Here is a 22,442-nt window from a genome sequence, read left to right on the forward strand (position 1 = left end):
CTAGTGCATCCTGGGGATGCCCTTAGGAGGAGGGGTCTGGGAGAGAGGCAGCCCTGCATACGGATACATGTACAGTGGGTCGGCCCTGGCCTGGCTGCCAGTGGAGCTCCAGCTGCAGAGAAGCCAGACATGGAGGCAGGCAGCCATGGACAGTTAGTGAGTGATTTATTGGTGCTGCCTCAGAAGCGGCTTCCCTGGGACCTGTTCCTAATTAACAACCACTAACTGGATGATGCCTCTTTCTTTCCTTCTTTTTTCTTTTTTTTTTAAGTTAAAAAAAAGGCCCCCAAAGCCTTTCTTCCTCATCTTAATGGAAGGAAAAATTTCACCTTTGCCTGCTGCCTGAGTCTAAAACACAACAGGCAGCCCTAGCTGGTGTGGCTCAGTGGATAGTGTCGGCCTGTGGACTGAAGGGTCCCAGGTTTGATTCTGGTCAAGGACACCTGCCTGGGTTGTGGGCTTGATCCCCAGTAGGGGTCGTGCAGAGGCAGCACATCAGTGATTCTCTCTCATCTAATGTTTCTCTCTCTCTGTCTCCCTTCCTCTCTGAAATCAATAAAAATATATTTAAAACACAACAGGTATTTGGCAGAAATCCCTGCCTACTCCTCACTCATGCACAGATGCACACAAACACCCTCATGTACAGTCAAACACATGCACTTACTCGTGTGCTCCCTGCACCCCGTCACATGTGTACTCCTCTAGCATAACGACACTGGCTAGTCTTACAGTTGAGCTCATAAACTGCAAAGTATATTTTACACTTGAATCATACACGCACAGGCTTCCGAAACCCCAACACACTCCAATCAGCACCTAGCCCCGCACTTGCACACCCACACACTCACACACTCACACCCCTGCTGTTACAGGCAAGGCCATAGTGTCGCCCACACAGTCTCAGGCAGGAATATTCCCTGTGGATCCACATTTCCCAGGAAGGGGCTCACTCACTCAGATGAGGCCTGAGGTTAGGTGCCCTGAGCCAGCCTGCTGGGCTGTGAGGTGGGAGAGGAAGGGGAGGCTGCAGTTAGGACCCAGGGCCCTGCAGTCCAGCATGGAGAGTCACAACTGCCCTGTTATTCAGACTAAAAAGGGTTCTCCTGTTTGTAGTTCCTAGGCTGCTAAGACACCGCAAACTCACTTAAGGAGACGCGGGGCAAGGGCCTGGGATAGTGGCTGGAGCAGAATGGGCATTGGTTGCGGATTGAATTGACTTCCACCAAAAGACAGATGTTGGAGTCTGCTACCGACTGAATGTGTGTGGCCCCCACATTCATATGTTGCAACCCTCACCCCCACGATGATGGTATTAGGAGGTGAGGCATTTGGGAGGTGATCAGGTCATGAGTGTGGCGCCTTCATGAATGAGGTTAGTGCCCTCATAAAAGAGACCTGGAGAGCTCTGTCACCGTCTGCCACTGAGGACAAAGTGAGAAAAAGCAGGGGACGGCCCTCAACAGACACCAAACCTACCAGCACCTTGATCTTGGACGCCCAGCCTCCAAAACTGTGAGAAGTAAATGTTGTTTACGGCACTGGCCTATAAGATTTTTGTTATAGCGGCCTGAAGAGATGAAGACAAGTCCTCACTCACCCCCAGCACCTCTGCATGTGACCTTAATTGGAAATAGGGTCATTATAGATATAATTAGTCAAGATGAGGTCAAACTGGAATAGGATGGTCCCCTAAATCAATATGACTGGTATCCTTACAGGAAAACATCCACGTGCAGACAGGGACATAGAGGGACAACACAATGTGACAAGGAAGGCAGAGATTGGAATGATGCAGCTACAAGCCAAGGAGTGCCAATGACTGCCAGCAACCCATCAGACACTAGGAAGAGGCAAGGAAGGGCTCCCCCACAGGTTTCAGAGGGAACATGGCCCCAGCAGTACCTTAATTTTGGACTGGTAGCCTCTAGAACTGGGAAACAAATTTCTGTTGTTTTTAAGGCACCCACTTTATGAAAAGTACTTTGTTACAGCAGCCCTAGGAGGCGCACACAGCATCCGGTAGTAAAGAGTATTAGTTCCATTCTCCTGCTCGCTCGCTCTGAGCCTCATGAATGAGCACGGATGGGCATGTTCATTCATCAGGACGCAGTGAACACCCACTCTCAGCGATAAGTATTTGCAGAATTTCATGTGCCAGGTCCTGATTATACTGAGACAGATAAATAAACAAACCACAGTCTTGCCTAGAGCTACATAGATCTCTGAAAACCTTTATAGATAAGTACAAATTGGACCATGGAAAGAAAACTAATGCTTCTAGCCAAGGGACCAATTTAAACAGGTCTTCAAATCCCCCCCACCTCCCACCCAACCCATTAAACCTACTGAATCTCGGAAGGGAATGGCAAGATTGACCATCACTGCTACCTAAAAGATTCACCCCAGCTTTGGAGTTATAGATATTGAGTTTCATTCCTCATGGTGGAAGGCCGAGTTAATCAATAACAGGCAGCTCTTTTTTGAATTAATTAGCCAATTGTGCAAGAACATAAACAGATCCAGCTCACTCTCCCTCCTGGGGATGCCAGGGTGGGCTCATGGTGCTGGAGCTACGTCAGCAGCTCCCAGGAACCACACACCCTGCCAGGGCCTGGGCTTCTGGGGCCCAGGATATTTTTGTGGACCCCAAAACATACTTTGGATTTGTCTCAGCCGTCATGCTCTTTGGACTAATATCAGTCTCAATTGCAGCTTGACAAGCCATCTCTTTAGTGACCATATGCACCTACATGTCCAAGAGGCCAGAGGGGCGGTGGGAAGAGCACAGGTTTTGGAGTCAGGCAGGTCGTGTGAATTCAGTCCTCTACCCCTTAATAGGTAAGTGGCCGTAGGGAGGTCACTTAACCTGTTTGGGTTTTTATTTCCTCATCTGAAAAAAAAAAATCAAAATACTAATCTTGAAAAGATATTAAGGATGACATGAGATTATGTACTGAAAGAGGCTCATAGGATATCCGACCGATAATAAATAGTCAATTTGATTATTTATTGAGTATATTACAGGCCCAGTGCACAAAATTTGTGCACTGGTGTGTGTGGGGGTGTCCCTCAGCCCAGCCTGCACCCTCTCCAATCTGGAACCCCTTGGGGGATGTCCGACTACTGGTTTAGGCCTGATCCCACAGGGATCCCACAGGGATGGAGCCTAAACCAGTAGTCGAACATCCCTCTCACAATCCGGGGCTCCCAACCACTCACATGCCTGCCTGCCTGATTGCCCCTAAAGCTTCTGCTTGCCAGCCTAATCACCCCCTAACAACTCCCCTGCCAGCCTGATCGATGCCTAACTGCTCCCCTGCCAGCCCGATCGCCCCCAACTTCCCTCCCCTGCAGGCCTGGTCACCCCTAACTGCCCTCCCCTGCCAGCCATCTTGTGACCAAATGGGGGTGGCCATCTTGTGCCAGGGTGTGATAGTCAATTAACATATCACCTCTTTATTATATAGGATGTTATTTAAAAAGTAACTATTTAGTAGTATTTAATGATCATAATACTACTCATTATTAAATAAGTTATTTTCATTGTTATTTTCTCAGAACAGCTCGTGGAGGCCCTGGAGCCAGCTGTCACCAGGCCCACAGGTCTGTTCCTTTGTCCTTGGCTTTGGAACAGGCCAGGCACTCAGCCAGGCAGGGGTTTCTCCTGTGGAATACGAGCCATTTCACATACCGGCAACTCTACAGCCATAACCGATGAAGACAAAGGCAAGGCCACGCGGCAATGATGTCTGAACTTAGAAAATAACGAGAACACTGTCCAAACCACAAAGTGACCAGCCATCCCCCTATCCTGGCTAATAGGATTACAATTTTTCAATTACAACTTTCACCACATTCATTCTCCCTGCCTTCTTTATAAGATGTATTAAGACACCCAGGCACAGAACAACCCCCAGTTCCTGACGGTGTCCAATCCAGGGCAAAGCTCCACTTCCCTGAACCCGTCCCCAAATCATCTAACACAGGCCCTGAGCATCTCTCCTAACCCCCTTTGATGAGACACAATGTGTGTTCCTTAGCCTCACTGGAAACAGCTAATGGACCCACCTTTGTTCAGCTCCAGGTGAGCTCCTGGTGGTCTCTGGTGGGAGGGCATTAAGGGGTCCTGATGTTACCCTGCCTAGCAGAGAGGCTGATTTAGGGTCCAGTGGGTCTGGGACTTTTCCACCAAAGCTTTCTCCTGCATGTTACTTTCAGAATCAACTGGCATACTGGTCCCACAGCCTCCTCTTTTGCCATTGGGACCCCTGAAAATCATGTGCCAGGATGCGTAGGAGTGAGAGGCCATGGAGGCAGACACTCTTCTTCCTGTGGTCCATCCAGCGCTCCCTGGATGGGAATCATGGCCCCCAGGGTCGTTTACAGCACTCACCTACCATGCAGGCTGTGTCTGTCTGTTTTACACTATGAGCGGGGGGCCGGAGCCCACGCCTGCCTCAGCTCGGCATTCCCGCAGCCTAGCGTTGCTGAATGTCCGCAGCTCCTGCTCAGTCACTGAGCTCCCTGCCCCCACCCCCAATTCATCAACACCACCGCAGACCAGAAGCATGGCACCACTGTGAGATCACTGAAAATGCCTTTCTTCTTTCTTCCTGAGAGTCATCACTTCATTTTCTCTCCTTTATTAGCAGCACTAATTGGTGAGCTTTCTTTTTCAAGCCATTTCTTACGGGTGAAGTTTATCATCACTTTATAAAGGTTACCGTGTGAAAGACAGAGAGAGGAGAAAGGACTACATAGCTGAGAGGTGTCCACCGGGTGGCCTGCTAGGGTTGCTTACTGGTCAAACAGGACAGTACAAGAGGCTCCTGCAGGAAAAAGCCAACAAAGCCGGCCTGAGACGGCCACCTTAGGAAGGTTGACATCTGGGAACTTGCTGGGAAACAGTTCCTTATTGGACATAAAACTTTCCCTAAGCGGCAAGAGTGGCTCCCTGTGCCTGGACTGTGTGCACATAATGAGGTTTGTGCCGACTACCGGCTTTCCTTCCGAGAGTTTGGGCTTTTGGGACCTGCTGGGACCAGCCCCGGGGAAGAATCCTTGGGCACAGGGGTCTCCCTGGAGCTTCCCTGGCGGACAGTACTTTGTATTATGTTTGCATTATGACTCAGCTGGAGGAATCGGGGCATCCCATGTGACTGCAGGAGAGGACTTTGGGAGCTGGTGCCTGATTTCCTCTGAACTCCACCCTTTGCATCCTCCCCTCTGCTGGTTGGCTCTGCATCCTTTTGCTCTAATGATAACTCTTACCCCCGAGTCCCAGAGCCTTAAGCACCCCAACACAGTCTCTAGTGCGAAGATCCATTCAAAGTCAGGGCGCGGGCTCAGGTGCCCTGGCCTGGGAAGCTGATGTGGTAATTTATGAAAAATTGTGAGCTATTACACACTCCCTAAATGTGAATAATAGTGGCCCCATCCCAGAGTAGACTCTTGAAGAGCTTTTTAAATTTAGCGGGGTGGGGGTGGGGGGGATGGCACACTATTTTCCCCAAATAAAATGCATCTCTGAGCACTGCTAACTCTAGGGCCGAGCTAGACTATTGAGTTGTGAATGCAGGTGGAAAGAAGGGTAAATGCTTTGGGTTTCAGCAGTTTCTCCCTTTGGCCTGGGAGCGAGGCAGCGGGTGGGCGAGAGGCCCAGGTGTCTCACTTCGGATGTGCTAACTTCTGACTGAGCCCATTTGGTTCCTTTCTCTGCGTTTTCACAGCCCACATCCCACCCACACCCAGGATGGCTCCTCTCTCTTCCCATCCTTCGAGGAAGCTGGAACAGCAAGCAATTTCCCTGGGTTTACTCCGCACTTTGAACCCCCTTTGTTCCATCTGATTGTTCCCTTCTCAGAGGCACATTTAGGGAAGCAATTTGTTTTGCTTAAGGTCCTACAAAGCAGAGTGCAGCAAACTCATTTAGGAGCCAGGCTGCTGAGCAGTCCTGGAAAGAAAAGTCCTCTCCAGTGTTTGTACCACAAAGGGTTTGACTCTTCATTTGAAGGGAAGTTTCCTCCTGAACAGACAGAGATCCTTCTCCCAGACAGACTAGGGCAGAGCAGGCCTGATGGAGTTCTCACACTCATAGCCAGGGAGTCCTCTCTGGCAGAAAGAGCCAGGCTGCAGGCTGCCAGAGGGAGGACGGACAGCTGTGCATGGGGCGGGGTCAGAGGGACCAGGGGTTGCATCCTGCCTCCCCCACTGCCAGCTGTGTCATCTCAGAGCACCTCCAAACAACGACGACTGGTGTCTACCTCAAAGTGTGTTGCAAACGTTAAACGAGATGTGAAAACGCCTTGTAAATCACAAGGCACTGTACCATGAATAATAACAACAGCAGCAGCAGCATATGCTTGAATAGCACTCCTATATGCCAGGCACTATTCTAAGTGCTTTAACTTCTGACCTCACTTAATTCTTATAACCACATTATGAGGTAGACAGTAGGATTAGCCCCATCTTACAGGTTAGGGAATAGAGGCATGGACATTAAAAAACATGTCGTGTGTAACACAAGTTAACACAGCTAATAAGTGGAAAAGTTGGGATTTGAGCCCAGTTAGTCTGGCACCAGAATCTGTGCTTATAAATGTGAGTTATTAGGTTGTTTGTTTGGTTTTTCGGAGGGGAAAGTCTGGCATATTGGCACCTTGGTAACCCACGAAAGCATTGTCGGTCATTCACTCTAACCCTGTTGCATTCCTGGCTCTGTGAGGCAGTATGGCTTCAGGAAAGAGCTTTGGACTGCAACAGCCCTGTTACGTATCAGTGTAGACTTCCTGGCTGGAAAGTTACCTAAGTTTCTGGGGCCTGTCTTAGTCAGCTTGGGCTGCCGTAACAAAATGCACAGGCTGGGTGATGTAGGCAACAGAAACTCATCTTCTCACAGCTCTGGAGGGTGCCAGCATGGCGGTCCTGAAGACTCTCCTCCTGGCGTCCAGAGAGAGAGTGCTCTCTCCTTTCCTCTTCCTATAAAGGCACCGATTCCATCCTGAGGCCCACCCTAACCTCCTCCCGAAGGCCCCATTCCCAATCACCTCCATGACATGAGGGGATGGAGCTTAAACATAGGAATTTAAGGAGGGACACATAGTGGGGTGGGGCAATTTCATCATCCATACAAAGGGAAAGATAAACTCTTAGAGATGGACGTCCTCAGCTGAATCAGGGAAGGAATTGTCCCCCCCTCACTTCTCCCTGCTTAACCCTTTGAGTGCCAACCAATATCCTAGGAACTATGCTAAAATTGCCAAGGCATTTTTGCTGATTTTACAGCAGTTTAGGAAAAAAGTTATGAATTGCAAGTAAATAAAGTTACAATATTCAAAAACTTAAGGAAACCTTTACTACATTGACATATTTAGCAATATCATCATCACTAATAAAAGCAGACTTAGAACTGGACGCCATTTCGAAGCTTTGATAGCGCTTCCGGCACTTTTGGTGAAAGACAGGAGGAGCACAATTGCGCTCCCCGGCACTCTAGGGGTTAAACCGTTTCTGTGGATCCTTATGACCTTCAGGGAAAGGCCAACTCTTGAATCAGCAGGTGAGAACCGCCCTGGGCCATGGCAGAGCCCAGCTTTCCTCTCTGGCTTCATCTCCTCTTCATCCCCACAGGCTCAGACATAACAAACCTGTGGTATTTCCTACACAGTCCACGCAGCTGGGAGTCAGGTCCAAGGCTTCTGACCACTAGTTTAATGCTCTTCTTCTTCACCATCTCCACTTCCCACCATCAGAGGGAGCTGGGCTGTCACTTCGGGGAGAGTTTGGGGAGGGTCTGGTCTTCTCTGAGATCTCTCCCGGAAAGAGGTACTTGGTGGGGTTTGCACTGGCTCCAGAGAGCCTGAGGATGATCGTTGGCACCCTCCCCGCACTATGTTTCCTGTGTCACAGCCATATGAGCTTCCAGCAGCCCTTCCTCACACCGAGCTGTGAGTGATTTTCCTGGAGGAGCCCAAAGTCAGAGGAAAGAGAGTCATTTCCATATTGTGGTCAGTCTGTTTGGGTTGATGAGTGTGCAATTAAATTTGTGATAAGGACCCACAGGTTGGGGGACATCCTAGTTGCAGGTGGGGCTCAGGTATATTTGCCCTGGATTCCTCTCCAATTGCCTTGTGCTAAGTGGAGAGATTCAGGTTATGTGAATTGAGATGATAACTCTTCCAGCCTCTGTATCCTCCCAGGTCAGCTGCTCCTGTTTGGGGGTGCTTTTCCTACTGTCCGCACAGCTCATAACTAACCTCAGGCTTATCAGTCACAATGGCCATTTATATAGGAGGAACTGGGGGGGTAAGAGGAAGAGAGATAGTCAGGAATTCCAGGTCTGTCATTATACAAGCCCTGTGACCTTGGCCAAGTTCATCTGACCCTAGAGGCCAGCTTCTTTCAACTGAATCATGAGTCCCTGCCCAGATACACACTCATTCTCAGTAAGGGGTCCTAAAAATACTATGTCAATAGTTTTGGACAAGATGGTGACATTATGAATCACAGAATGCTTAAGCTGATGGGTTCTTGAAGGAAAGGCATTAACATTCACAAGGTCCTGCTATATACATCATTTAAACATTTTTTAAAATTGAACTCCATAGTAAGAAATACATTGAGTCTGGTTGGTATGGCTCAGTGGTTGAGCGTCGACCTATGAGTTTGATTCCTGGTCAGGGCACATTCCCGGGTTGCAGGCTTGGTTCCCAGTAGGGGGTGTGAAGGAGGCAGCCAATCGATGATTCTCTCTCATCATTGATGTTTCTATATCCCTTTTCCTCTCCCTTTCTCTCTAAATTCAATAAAAATATAATTATATATAAAAGAAATACATTGTATATGGTGACCTAGTATAGGTGTTGTATGTACTAAAATAAAAATTCACAAAATGGTACTATGGGCTATGTACTCAATTCTGTTCCTCTTTATTCCATTTACTATTTCAAATGATGGTGCTGAACCATAGCACTGATGTCAGGATCAGTTATGACCCACAGTTTGGAAAATGTAGTCTTGATCTTTCCTGTGGGCAATCGCCTTTCATGCCTGTTACAACTTTAGGAGGCAGGCATGCATCCAAACCCATGCTACAGAGGGAGAAAGTGAGGCTCAGTGAGACTCAATATTTGCACAAAACCACCCACTTCCTGGATGGCTGGGCTGGAATTCTAAGTTAGACTCCAAAGTCCATTCTCCTTCAGAATTATCTTGCTGCCTGAGAATCCTAATGACCCCATTAGGCTGATGGGGAAACTCATGCCCAGAGAGGAAGTGACTTGCTCCAGGTCACACTGGAACTGGTAACAGAGCCCCAAATTGAATCAGATTCATCCCTAGACTCCACACACCCAGCACTGGAATTAGGCTCTTGAGGGTAGACAGCAATTTTTCCATCATCAGTTATTCTGTTCTTCCCCGAAGTCATCCTGGGTTAGATGAAGTTGAAAGAGGCCCAGGAGTCACTCTCCCTGGATAAAGCTGAGCTCACTGATCGGAAAAAAGTGCCTTGCAAATGTCTTCTGGTAGGAAGTTTGACATTGTGCACATCATTGCTTCCACTGGAATTGAAAGTCATGTTGGCTCAGATTAAAAGCAAAACGGGTTTGCTGCACCTCTGTGCACACACAGCAGGTCCTAACCTAGTTTCAAGAATGCAATCTATCCTTATTTGGTGTAGCTTGAATCTCCCTGTCTCTCTTTTCCTCCTCCCAGTACAGAAGCAGGGTGCTCTTGTACTAGTATGTACTTGTCCACCAGGGGGAGCAACAGAGCTCACCAGTGGGGAGTGGATTTGGGATACATTTAAACCAGGCCAGGGCTTCTTCAAGTCCTCTTACAAGGAACTACAAGGACAACAATGCTAGTGGCTGTTACATACTGGCTCCCCAGTCATGCATCTCCAGCAGAGGTGGTACTATGAAGTCCTAGGTCAAACTTTACTAAAGCAGTTTGAGGCTAGTGAGTAGAAGGGAGGACTGGAATTATGGCCAAAGAGAAGCCAAGATTATAGCAAACAAAGATGGTGCCAAGTGTCTCATGTGGGAGGAACTGCAAGGCTGGGAGTGGGAGCTGGGCAGCAAGGTCAGAAACCAAGGAGATCAGCAGCGGGATGGAGTGAGGTATGAGGAACGGGCGAGGGCTGTGGGTCATGACCAAAGCCATGAACTATGAGAGAGTGTGGACTGTGGCATGGGACAGACCAGTGCTAAAAAACTCTGCAAGTGGGCCCAAGAAGCTGTGAGGCCAGGAGAAGAATCGGATGTGCCCCTCCCCTGGGAGCCCATTTTGGTCACAGAACCTAAGAGCATTGAGGTATTCTCACTGCTAACAGGGAGGAGCAGCTCGTTCCCTTTAGCAGGTACTGATCCCCTCCTCACTGCCTCCATATCTCCCCCTGGCCTGAGCCCCGTCCTGTCTCCTGGATTTACTGCAGTAGCCCCCTACTCAACATAGCCCATGAGAGCTCAATACTGCCTCCAGTATGATCCTGTCCACGTGTTAATCAACTCTGTCACCCCTCAGCTCAGAACCCTCCCCTGGCTCCCTGGACAATGGCCTGCATGCATCCCTACCCCACATTGCCTCCCTTACTGCAGCCACACTGGCCTCCTTGCTGTTTTCAAACAAGCCAGACACGCTCCTGCCTCAAGTGTCCCGAACCTGCCCTTCCTTCTGCCAGCGTCACTTTTCCTCCAGACACCTCCGCACTCTCCCCTCACCTGCCTCAAATGCCATCTCATTGGTGAAGCCTTCGCCGGCCACCATATTTAGGACTGCAACCCCTCTCCCATCTGGCATCCCCTCACCCCTTTCCATAACACATCCTATATAATTGAATTGTTAAATTTGTATATCATCAGACTCCCCACTGATGAGTGGGCAGGTTTGTCTGTGTTGATCATGCTGAAAACAGTACCTGGCACATGGTAGGTGCTCAACAAATTGTTGTTAAAGCCAGACAATCCACTGAACTCTCCAACCTTCCCTCCCAGCACACCTGCCCCCATAGCTCCACTCACACTCTGATGTTCCAACCTCATGGGATACAACTTAAGTTTGTCCACCTCCATGCCTTTGGCACACAGAATCCCCTGGCTTCCTCCTCTTTACCCGTGAAAGTCCTTCCTAGCCCTCAAAGCCCAGGGCCAGCACCTCTTCCATGAAACCTTCTCAGACATCCTCTGGCTGGAATTTTTCTCTTAAACCTCTATGATCACTACTCTAAACATGTTTTCTATAGCACACCACAATTTCAGAGTGGCCTGGTATGATCTTTAGCTCCTGATCAGCTCTCACAGGTTATGGATTCAGTTTGCTTTCTGGAACTTTCTAACGCTGACAAAAGTGTATGTTCTGGAAACAGCTAGAATCACCTCTCAGATCATATAAATTGTATGCATTAAGCTAATAAAAACCAGTTTCTACAGAAAACTGTATTGTGCAGTGGTCACTGGAGTGAGGCAGATCTGCCTCAACCCTAGCTCTACCATTTACCAGCTGTGCAATCATTGGCACGTCACCTAATTTCTCCGGATCTCAGTTTCCTTGGCTAGAAAATGGGAAAAGGTTAAGAGTCAGTGTCTAGAGCCAGCTCTCTTCTGGCTCCCAGATTCTCAAGTGCTCTGACTCTACTAGACCCTTCCCATGCCTGCTTGGACCTTGGGGCCTTACCGCCCTTATTACACGAATAACACTGTCCAGGGGGAGGCTCTGACTCCCTGAAAATGCTGGCACCTATGCATTCCCGGGAGGGAGTGTGGGCCAGCTCACAAAGCTGCCAGGTAGTCAAGTGTGGGGGTCCAATCCCCACCCCAGCTGAGGCAGCCCGTCTTCCAATCCCAGATGAAGGACAATGGCTGGGTAGCTACAGCACTGCGGCCACTTAGGGAATTCATGATAGATCTTCCCACAGACTTTTAAAACCAAGTCTCATGAGCATGGAGCTAGGGAGGGCAGGGGAGAAATTGAGTTAACTTGGTAATGAGCTTCTCTCTCACTGTGCTTTGGAGATGCTCACCTAATCTTCTGACTCTGAATAAGCAACTTGGCTGCCTAATTAGGTTAACTAATAATTTCCCTTTTGACACCCAGGCTGCCTGATAATTTGGGGGTAACTGTGATTCTGTTTCATTGTTTCCTTTCTAAGTGAATTTCTCAATTTGCCTCCGGGATTAAAGTGCGGAGTAAATCCTCACTATTCCCCAGACCCACCATGCCTCTTCACGCCTCCAGGCGCTGGCTTGCACAATCGCCTCTACTGGGAATGCCTCTTGGCTCCCTTCTGCTCAGGGAAGTCCCACTTTGCCTTGGAGCCCAGGTGCAGACCATGAGTGGAATGAAGGAATGAGCCTCTGCACCCTCAGGGCAAAATTAATATTAACAGCTAGCATGAAGTAAGAACCAGACCAGACACCTCACAAATGTAGTACAAGCTCATGGTAACACTTCAAGTACGAAAGATGACATGCTGATTTTTTTGTTGTTGTTATTGTGGTAAAACATACATAACCCTTTTAACCATTTTTGTTGTTGTTGTTGTTATTAATCCTCACTCGAAGATCTTTTTTCCATTGATTTTTAGAGAGCGTGGGATTGGGGAGAGGGGGAGAGGGAGAGAGGGAGAGGGAGAGGGAGAGAGAGAGAGAGAGAGAGAGAGAGAGAGAGAGAGAGAGAAACATCAATTGGTTGCCTCCCGCATGTGCCCTCACCAGGACCAGGGATCAAACCTGCAACTCAGGTACATGGCCTTGACTGGGAATCAAACCTGTGACCCTTAGGTACATGGGGCCAACACTAACCACTGAGCATACTTTCCAGGGCCTTTTAACCATTTTTTAAGTGAACAATTCAGTGGCATTAAGCACATTCACATGTGTAACCATCACCACTAGCTCATCTCCAGAACTTTTTCATTATCCCAAACAGAAACTCTGCACCCATTGAACACTAACTCCCCATTCCTCCCTCTCCCGGCCCTTGGTAACCTCTGGCATGTTGTTTTAGGAAACTGTGACTCAAGGAGGTTTCAGAGCTGGGACACAGCATGGCCAGGATTTAAGGCCAGGTATCCTCACTAACTCTGGAATCACTGTTCTGTCCACTCTGTGACACTGCCTGCTACCCCTCCCTTATAGATTGGGCCACAAGGCTGTCATATCACCACCTCCCCCGATATTCATCTAGATCCTGCATTCTAGAATAATGTCTGGCACACTCAAGGAGCTCAGTATATAGACAAAATTTCAGAATGACTCTACAACAGAGACACTGTGCCTACCTGACCCGGTGGGTGGAAATAGAGCTCACATTGCAACCTTTGCTTTCTAGAAAACATTTACTGAATGCCAACTGTGTGCCTGGCCTGGTGCCAGCTCCTCCTCACTGCCCCCCAGCCTGCTGGCTCCACTCAGCGGGAGAGGCTGAGGGGCGGCTCTGCCTGGCGGCCCTGAAGAGGAAGATTTGTGTTTACATTACCCAGTCAATTCTGTATTTATTTTGGATATTAAGCAGTGACATAAAAGCTGCTGACATTAACCTTCAAGGGCAGAAATTGGCTTTAATGGACCCCATAAAAGTTATTATTGATGGCAGCTGCACGCAGCATCACTGTGACCTCAGCAAAAGCCTCCACCGCTATCAATACTGTTGACAATTACTATTGACTAATGCAAGGCTGGAGCGGGTGGAGGCAGAGGCGGGTTCCTGTGGCTGGAAGTTGCTGGGGATTATGCTTTGCATTTGCATCTGGTAAGGAGCTCTGAGAACTTGGTCACACATGTTTGATTACCTCAGTTGAGAGTCCCACCCTCTCCCTGATTCCAATGGAGCTGGGCAAAGGGCTCAGACTACAGGATCAGAGAAATCTGAGTTCAAATCCGAGGTTTGCCAACTTGATGACTCACTGCCTATGCAATCTTGGGCGGGTCAGGTGACCTTTCTGGAGTCTCAGTTCTCCCATCTGGGAGATGGAAATACCATAGTGTTGTTATGAGGATTTGAGGCAATCAGTCACACATGTGCAGCAGCTTGGCACACAGTAGGCCCTCTATATGTCTTCCCTCTACTCCTGAAAAGTGGCCACACTGTGATGTGTTGCTTTACATGTCCGATGGAATTGAGCCCTGTTCGATCATAAGATCTGAATTCTCATCACAGGGGAAGGGGAACTGTGGCCAGTAGGAAGAATATGAGAGAAAGAGAGGAGGAGGAGGGGAGGAAGACTGAAGGTGGGGGATAGGGAGAAAAGAGGAAGAGAAAGAACCAGGATAGGAGGAGAGCCTGGCTCCAGCTCAACTAGACAAGGCCCATATACCCTTCACCTCTGAGACCATCTTCAGCTGTCAATTGAGGAGACACCCTGTGAGCAAGAGTACTGTCAACCTCATCAGTGGATAAAAGGGAGCCATTCCCATGGCTCATTTACTGTCAGTATGAGTCACTGACAGCATTTAGAACCGAGTATCACAAAGCTGTTAATCTAACTTCCCAACTGGGAGAAAGTGGGCAAGCACATGGGTGCCTGTGGGGTGTCTGGGTTTGGGGTGTCTAGGTCTGGAAGGGATGCAGAGGCCGGGTCTCTCTGTTAGATTCTCGTGCTCACCTCCTTTGCTTGCCCATCCTCCCTGAGTTCAGTGGGGCTTGGAGCGTGGTGGCCAGTGCAGAAATGGATAATCAGGACAGGGTGCAGGCCAGGCGAAGCAGGCAGCCATTTCCCTGACCCCATTATCAAAGGCCCGGGCTCTTCAGGCTCATTGACTATGTCATTATCACCCAACAGAGGCTTAATTCAGCAGTGATTCAGCTCTCAGGGAATGTACAATAGTGTGGGTGGTGTGCACCTCACTCTGTCATGACTTTATGGAAAAGGGATCATTTGTCACCGTGGCGAGAAGCCTTCAAAGCAACCAATAACCCAAGTATCTTGCTGCCCAGAAATTGGCGGGTCCCAAAGCACCAGAGAAAGGGAGGCTCCCTCCCCTGCTCCCCACTCCCCTCAGCAGCAAACTGCAGGACAGGCCTAACTCAGGGCCCCTCAGGACTGATGGTAAGGAGGAGCATTCTGAACCCAGACACCCTTTCCTGCACCAGAGAAAGGAGGCCTTGGAAGAAAGGGCTGAAGAAATGAGAGTAGAATACGGAGTCTAGCCCAGCCACACAATCTTGCAGATACGGGAAAACTAGAGCAAAACCTCAAGTTTTGAGTTATCCCACCATGAGAGTGTTTGTTTGGAAGCCATCTCTGATCAACACAAGATGCTGGGGTGGGGCAGCGCCCATGGCGATGGCCCAGGACTGCTGAGCACCTGGAGGCTGGAGCCTGTAGGAGCAGGGCTCAGGCAGGATCCTGCGGCCAGGCCTTAGCAGACAAGCTGTGGGGGATGGGTTAGTCATGTCCCTGGCCCCTCTGCTTCCCCATCTCTGAGGCACCTGCCTAATCAGGAAAGAAAGAGTGGAGATCCACTCTCTGTCATGGCACCGCTTGGTGGGTATTACATGTGTCTGTGCAGGAGGCTTTGACTTTTGACCATTAAGAGCAAAGCAATTGTCACCAACATCACTAGAGCCCCAAGCAATGGTGTAATTCAGACCCCGGTCCTGCAGCCCAGGTGCCCGGCTCAGGCCAGGCTGCCACTCACCGGTCTCGGTGTTCTCATGCTCCGTGTCGGTGAGCGTGAGGTTGGAGTTGGCCCGGCTGGACAGGCAAGAGCTGCGGCCCGACCGTGTGCTCCGGCCCCACAGTCGCACGGGGTGCTCAGGGGACAGCACAGTGTCGGCCTCCATGTCGGCATCAGAGCTGGCGCCCATGGAGTAGCCGCAGTGGGGGAGGCCGATGTCTGTGCGGTACAGGGTCCCATGAGGCGGTGTCACCTCGCCCAGCCCCAGCTCACGAAGGGAGAAGTTGGCTCCTGGGAGGAAACAGGTGAGCTTGGTTAGGAGGGGTCTTCCCATCAGAGCCTGGCCCCCAGCCCAGGACTCCCTCTGGCCTTTGAGCTCACTGTGCCTTTTCTCTGACTGAACGGCCCCTTCTGCCCCTTCCCCACCAGCCCCAACCTTCTACACCCTTTGAGGAAGGGCCCGGTCAGATGACACCTCCTCCGTGAAGTCTCCCCTAACCCTACACCCTGTGCAGAAGTCACTGCCCTTCCTCTGAGCTCCTCAGAGTCCGTGGCCCCGGTCACAGAGTTAAGGGCCTGACCCCTCCACCGATGATGACCTCATGGCACAGGGCCATGCCTTGCTCATTCCTGAAACCCTGTGCCTAGAACAAAATCTGGTGCTTACAGGGGCCAACAAAGGTCTGCCACACTGAATGGAGGGCCTTGGGTCTCCTCTTCCAGTCAGGACGGGGTGCAGTGCTTGCCAGCAAGGAGGATAAAGTCACAAAACAGTCCCATACTGCCTGGTAAATAGCTGATGCCCAAGCCTTCTCATACCCAGTGCCCCAGCCTCTGCTCTGCCCACTCCAGTCTGTTCCCTACAAGGCCCCCACCCCCGATGAGATCACCTCCCAGTCTCTCCATGATGCAGCTGCTAAAAGGTTAATGTCAGCGGGCTTGGCACAGCAGGGGCTTGGGCTGTTCAGTGCCAGTAGGACATTCTGAGTGGCCAGGGTCTGGGCCAGACCAGATGTTAAACGTTTTGAATGTGCCATAGGCCAGTTTGCCTCCCACCCTCACTGCACACCACACTTCCTGTGTGCCCAGTTTGCTCCCTCTGATCTTTCTACACCCGTCCTATGCATCTCCCAGCTTCACAGTCTCACCCCCTGCTGCCCCCAGTATTCCTGCTCTGCTGGGCCAGCCCTCCCAAGGGACACCAGTCACACATTATGAAGAATGACTGCTACATTAAGTGAAATATCAAATTTATTTGCAATAAACAGCCTTGGCTGCATTGATTTCCATATGGCTTGCCCTGAATATCCTTTTAAGCAGCCAGACTCAGTGTCAATATGAGTGAGCTGAGACATCCCAGGACTGGAGAAATGCAGGGTGAGGGCTGACTCTAAGGGTTCGGCGATCCCATTGAGCCAGCCTGGCCCCTCTGATGTGTGAGCTTAGATGATTTATTTCACCAAACATGAGATGTGCTCCTGTTTGCTTTAAGTCCCTTTGGCCTCTTTCCTGAGGAGCCCATCCCACCTTGCTCAACATCTAGCTGTGCAAGCTCAGGCTGGTGACATCACCTGGGCCTGTGTTCTTGTTTGTAAAATAGGGTGATAACCTATGACCTGCTACCCTCAGGATTTTTGAGGATCCAGAGAGGTAAGGGGAGAGAGAGTACTTCATAAACTGCAATGCTCACAGCTGCCTATGAGATGAGAATGCTTCTTGTTTGTTATTTACAAAGACAAGAAGCGGCCCCTTCTGCAGCCTCGTGCACCCAGGGTGGCATCCAGGCCACGCTGGACTGGCAGGGCTCCCTGAGCTCTATCAACCATGGGCCGGGCAGAGCTGGAGAGGAGCTTGGGTACCACCTTGTCCCTTCCCCTCACTGAGACCCAGCAATGACAGCTAGTAGTAGGCAGCGTTTAGGAAGCAGCTGCTCCATGCCAGGTACTGTGTCAAGGACTTTAATTCCAGTCCTTGTTCATTCTGAGCAGCCTCCTTTTAGGAGGGGTCACAGTTATCCCACTGCTCAGGGGAAGGTGTTGAGGGTAGTAAGAGCAGCAGAGCCAGAATTCAAATCCAGGTTTTCTGATGCCTGAGTTTGAGCTCTTGACCACAAGCTGGGAGAGAGAGCAGACCCCTCATCTTTCAAACCTGAGAGGCAGCCTTGCCAAGTCAGCCTTCCTGTGGATCCAGGCCTGTGGGGGAGGCCACATGCTGTGTGTATGCACGTATATGTGTGTGTGTGTGTGTGTGTGCGTGCGCGCGCACGCGTGCACCCATGTCCAGCTCTTCTTACCTCTGTGATCTTGGGCAAATGAACCAACTTGGTGTTGTTGTGAGGATTAAATAACAAAGGCAAGATGTATATAAATTGCACAGCACCATGCTTGGCTAACCCTATCTGTAGAAGGCACGTGGGCAGGGTAGAACCAGGGAGGGCTGCAGGAGCATTCAGGGATTGGCAGGAATCACAGAGGCTCCAGGCTGGCGAACATATCATGGAAGCGGTGGACATAGTGAGCAGTCCAGTGGGTCCGGAGCATGGGTGGTGAGGTGGAGAGATAGGGGATAAAATAGTCCAAAGGACAAATGCATGTGGGGAAAGCCCTACTAAGCCAGGTTAAGGAGCTAAGGCAAAGGGCCATGGGGAGTCATTTCCAACTTCACCCCAGCTGTAGTGCAGAGAATAGACCACAGGGGGCAGCACCGGGTGAAGGGGGCTGTGGCTGATCCTCTCAGAGAGAAGACAGTGGCCTGAACTGGACCAGTGGTGGAGGGGATGGAGAAGAGCGAGGGATTTGAAAGGTACTCTGGAGCAGGATGGACAGGCTTTAGTGACCACTGTGTGTAGGAAATGAAAGAGTGGGAATCAGGTGCCAGGATAATCCCCAAATTAGGAAGTTTTTAGGTCCATCTCAGAAACAGCTTCCTCTCAAGGTGAGGGCAGTACTTGATACCAAAAGGTGCTAAGATATGTTTGTTGAAATATATGAACAGATAACAAAACTAACGGCCAAGACTTACTCAGCACTTCCTTGGTGTTATCACACTTACCATTCAAACACATCATCTCAATGGTCCTCATAACAATTCGGCCCAATAGAGAGGCCACTCCTGCCCATCGACAGCTGAGCAGTGAGGCTTGGAGGAGAGCCCACGGCTCTGAACTCAGCCCCAAGAACGGACCCCGCTCCTAACCACTTCTTTATGCCAGGAAGTGGTGAGCATGAAAATCAATGAACTAAGAAAGAACCGCAGGGCAGGCTTTGACTAGATCCCAGTGCCAAATAGCAGATTTGGTGTTGACTCAGCACTCACTGGCCCTGCTGCTCCACTGCGCCCACGCCCAGGGCCACACCTGTGTGCACACCTGCCCCAGGCTCGGTTCCAGGCTCTGCCCCAGGCTCTGGCCCGGGCCCTCCCTCACCTGTGCGGCAAAACTCCTCGGCCTCCTGCGGCACCATGTCCTTGATGCGGCTGCCGTAAGCAAGGCGGGCGTCCTGGTCATAGGCCTTCAGGGTCTCGCTGGAGCTGTAGGACTTCTGTGGGGCCTTGCCCTCCTCGCTGTCTGCGGACGAGCTGGTGTAGCGGCGCTCAGTGTCCCGGCGCCGGGTCAGCGAGCGGTATGGCTTCCTCTCCTTCACGTCCATGGCCTCTGGCCCACACTCCTCCACATCCACGAACAGGGTCCTTGCCTCACTCAGGGCTGAGCGGTCTGGAGCCGGGAAAGCAAAGAAAAGGGCGTGAGCTTGGGCCCCAGGAGGCAAAGACCACAGCCAGGTCCATCTGGGCCTGGGACCTTGATTCACCCTGCAGTGCTGCGGGACCGACCTCTGGTTCCGAGGGGTGAGAGCACCCCTCCAAGGCCACAGGGGGCCTTGCACCCAGAGCCTCTAAAAATGAATCCTGTCTCTGCTCCTCCGCCTTCCACCTCGAAGATGCCTCAACCTGCCCCTCCAGTGATCCCTGCCAGGAAAGCTAAGAAAGGCCAGAGGGCTCTGGTTTTCCTAATCCCCCAGGACAGGAACACGGGCTTGTTCCCATCACGTGCCCAGCTGCCACAGGGCCTGACCCAGAAGAGCGGCTCCTTAAGAATTTGTAGAATGAATGACTCTACTCAGACACTGCGGTAAGCACTTTGCATAGATGATCGCATTTAACCCAATGAGCCAAGGTATCAACAACCAATCTACACCGTCACCACCAGATAACTAATTACTTGCTTATTATTTGTTTTCTTCCACTAATACGCAAGCTCCATGCAAGCCTGGGCTTTACCTGTTTTGCTAACTCCTGAGTTCTAGCACCTCCAGCGAATCCTGGCACACCTGATACACATTGGTTTCATTAACTGGCCAACCAATCCTCATCTCTCCGCTGAGAAAACACAGGTTCAGAACCAACTTCAAGGTCACGGGGTGGTAACAAAGGCAGACCCTGAACCCAGGTCTGCTTGGCTCTAAAACCTGAGCTTTTCCTATTCCTTCCTCCCACTCTTGCTACACAACAGTGTCCTTCCAGCTGGGCTAGCTCTGAGGGCCACACAGCCAGAGAGAGGACTCCCTCACCTGCAGACTCGCCGTCTCATCAGTGGCACGATTTGCACCTGGGGGACCTCTGGTTCCGAGGGGTGAGAGCACCCCTCCAAGGCCACAGGGGGCCTTGCACCCAGAGCCTCTAAAAATGAATCCTGTCTCTGCTCCTCCGCCTTCCACCTCGAAGATGCCTCAACCTGCCCCTCCAGTGATCCGCCGCTATACCAGCTACGGTGCCTGCCCCATACATCTGGGTGTTGTCAGGGTGTCTGATGGGTGGGAGGGAGAGAGGAGAGGTGCTGCTTTGTCCACTGCCTTTCTCCTCTTTCCCCCATCTTGACCTTTTTTACCCTAGACTGACACCCCGGGATTTTTTAAAGCTGTCATAACACCCTCTTTCTCTGTCCAAATGTGTTCCTTTGGCTCTGGGGGCAGCAAACATAGCCCCTACAAGAGCCAGGGGTCAGCACAGAAGGAAAGCAGAATGTCCTGCATAACGTGTGATGAGAGCTCTTCCGTTCTTGACACACAGCCTCTCAGTTCTTTCATTCATTGTCCCACTGTCCGGAGAAACACGGGTACACACACATTCTGCTGGGTGGCTGTCGTACGGAGAAGCCACAGAGTGAGAGTGTGGTCTACGGGGCCACCTGGGGTCTCCCTGTGGGGGCCGGGCCTCTGACAGACAGGGAGGGGGCCTGTCCATGAGGGCAGTGCCACCCAGTGCCTGCCAATGCTGCCATGTTGGAGTGCAGAGTGTCTTGTGAGTTTTTAAGACAAGCTGGGAAATTGGACTTATTATTTTTAATTTCAAAATACTCTACAGGCCAAACAAAACACAAGGACGAGTCATTTTGGTCAGGGAACTAGTGGTTTCCAAGTTCTGCCTTTAATCGTGGACATCTGAGACATCCCTTTGGCCTGAAGATGCTCTCTTCCCTCCTAGGACGCCAAAGGCCCTCTCCTTAATGGTAACATTAGAATCCTCACTTTAATCCTGTGACGCAGGCACTATGATCATCTGCAATTTTCAGATGAGAAATTGCGAGGTGAAGGACCTGCCCACGGTTGCACAGTTCCTGAGTGGTGGAGCCACAGTTCTGACCGAGGCGGTTGAACTTGCCACGTAACTGCTAGAAAGCATTGCCTTTTCATGCTGTGCCAGGTGCATTTCCTAAGCCCAGATCAGGCCAGAGCCCTCCTTCTGCCCCCCTAGCAGCCCTGCAGAGTCTTTAGGGTGAATTCCAGTTCTCAGTCCAAATGCTCTTGTGTCTGGCCCGTGTCACTTCCACTCACTGAGCCACTTTCTGGACACGAATTCTGTGATCTTTGCACCTCTGTGCATGTGGTTCCATCATAGACTATCCACCTAACTAGATGCCTGCCTCTCCCCCAGACAGCAGTTCCTGGAGGCAGGCCTGGCATCCATGAACTCATGAAATGCCAGCTGAGTAAATAAATGAATAAACTTCATTTCTTCTTACCAATCTTAAGTAATATAAAATATTGGTGGTTCAACTTAGATAAATATGTATTAGATACATCGAAGACGGAATTAAATGCATTGCTCAGATGCATTCTTTTTAAAGGCAGCCTGGGTTTGAAGTATATGTCCCCACCAGCAGCTGTGTGACCTAGGACAAGTTACTGAACCACTCTGTGCTTCAGTGTCCTCATCTGTAAAATAGCACCGACCTCTTGGGGTTGTTCTGAGGATTAAATGAATTAATGCACATCCCTGCAACATATGGCCCCTGATACATAATGGGCGCTGAATAGATGTTAGCTGCATTATCATCAGTAAAACCCCACATTTTATTTATTTTTAATTTTTTAAAATATATTTTACTGATTTTTTACAGAGAGGAAGGGAGAGAGATAGAGAGTTAGAAACATTGATCAGCTGCCTCCTGCACGCCCCCCACTGGGGATGTGCCAGCAGCCAAGGTACATGCCCTTGACCGGAATTGAACCTGGGATCCTTGAGTCTGCAGGCCGACGCTCTATCCACTGAGCCAAACCGGTTAGGGCCCCACATTTTATTTTTAAAAGGCGCACTTTAGAAGTCTCCAGCTCGGTGTCAGTTATAACTGGAGAAGGAACACCCCCCGGAAACGTGTTCATAGGCTGAGACACATTCCGGCTGTTAACTTGGTGGGTGACTGTCTTATCAGCGTGTGCCTGTTGACCAAAGACACAGGCTTCAAGGCAAAGACTAAGTAACTACAAACAATGAAGAATGCAGCCCAGAAACTCATGGCTTCCCTGCCACAAAGCAGAAGCGCGGAGG

The 22,442-nt window shown here is 50.3% G+C and overlaps 1 protein-coding gene across 1 annotated transcript in view; it reads right to left on the minus strand.

Moving 5' to 3' along the window:
* LOC111826507 (teneurin-4-like) overlaps nt 1-22,442 on the minus strand; it is a 376,579-nt gene that overhangs the window by 4,108 nt on the left and 350,029 nt on the right. The window contains exons 4-5 of the mRNA XM_023755919.1: nt 19,045-19,332; nt 15,642-15,911 (exon numbers count right to left, since the gene is read on the minus strand). Of these exons, the coding sequence (XP_023611687.1) occupies nt 15,642-15,911; nt 19,045-19,332 (558 nt within the window). The remainder of the gene's footprint in view (nt 1-15,641; nt 15,912-19,044; nt 19,333-22,442) is intronic.

The sequence above is a fragment of the Myotis lucifugus genome, unplaced genomic scaffold (genome assembly GCF_000147115.1).
Source record: "Myotis lucifugus unplaced genomic scaffold, Myoluc2.0 scaffold_86, whole genome shotgun sequence".
Classification (NCBI taxonomy): domain Eukaryota; kingdom Metazoa; phylum Chordata; class Mammalia; order Chiroptera; family Vespertilionidae; genus Myotis; species Myotis lucifugus.